This window comes from Malurus melanocephalus, unplaced genomic scaffold (assembly GCF_030028575.1).
Source record: "Malurus melanocephalus ecotype Western Australia unplaced genomic scaffold, MMel_1.1 scaffold_825, whole genome shotgun sequence".
In the NCBI taxonomy this organism is placed as follows: Eukaryota; Metazoa; Chordata; class Aves; order Passeriformes; family Maluridae; genus Malurus; species Malurus melanocephalus.
In genome coordinates, this window is record NW_026624057.1 from 151,599 (window position 1) to 152,594 (window position 996).

At 66.6% G+C, this 996-nt stretch overlaps 1 protein-coding gene across 1 annotated transcript in view; it reads right to left on the bottom strand.

Moving 5' to 3' along the window:
• Positions 1 to 6: 6 nt before the first annotated feature.
• The window catches only part of EMID1 (EMI domain containing 1), a gene marked incomplete at its 5' end in the record, with an annotated part of 14,756 nt that continues 13,766 nt past the window's right edge, over positions 7 to 996 (bottom strand). The window contains one exon of the mRNA XM_057385432.1: positions 7 to 334. Within this exon, the coding sequence (XP_057241415.1) occupies positions 204 to 334 (131 nt within the window). The remainder of the gene's footprint in view (positions 335 to 996) is intronic.

Genomic DNA, 996 nt, shown 5'->3' on the forward strand with positions numbered 1-996 from the left:
GGGGGGGACACAAACGGGTTTTGGGGACACCCCTTGCCCTCCCTGGGGGGCTGAAGCAGCAGCGATGGGGACAAAGCATCATTGGGGGGGGTCGCTGCCGTGCCACCAGTAGCACCAAGAGGGGGGACAGGGGCTGGCCCCATCCTGCCCCCAGGGTGGCACGGCGTGGGGTGGGGGTGACCCGGGTGACACCCCCGGCCGTGTCACAGCTCCGGAGGGGCCCGGCGAGGGGCGGTGACGATGCGATAGGGCGGCTGGCCGCTGCCACGCTTGCCACGGGGCACCCCGGGGGCCACCGTGCTGGGGGCGTCACTGCCCGAGCCGGGCTCTGGCTCTGTGGGAAGAACGGAAAGGGGGCGTCACGGGGTGGGATGTCACCTGCCCCTCCAAAAACCCCAAAATCAGCATTGGGCACTGCTGTGGGGGTGTCCTGCCCCACAGCAATGGGGTCATTGCCCCCCCTGGGCTTGGGGACATCCCCCATCTGGCCCCCCTGCCTGGCACCCCCGGTCGGGACCCTGCGGGAAAGCGCAGCCGGGATGGGGAGGGGGATGGGGGATAATGGTGGGGGGCACCTGCTGTCCCCAGCTGGGCACCCTGGCACGGGTGGGGGTGGCATCGGGGCATCCCTTGGGACAACGGGAGCTCCAGGAGCCACTTAAGCCTGAGAGGATCTCAGTGGGTTCCTCTGACCTTGGGGGGTCTCCCTTGGCTTGAGAGGGTCTCCATGGGTTCCCTTGGTCCAAGGGGGTCTCCATGGTCTCTCTTGGTCCCAGAGGGGCTTCCATGGGCTCCCTTGATCTCAGAAGGGTCTCCGTGGGTTCCTTTGGCCCAAGAGGGGTCTCCATGATCTCCTCTGGAGTGAGAGAGGGTCCAGAGGCTCCCTKGGTCCAAAGAACTCTGAGGTTCCTTTGGCTTGAGAGGGTCTTCATGGGCTTCCTTGGTTCCAGAGGAGCTCCAGTTCCCCTGGGACCTGGAGAGACCTCCATGGGTTCC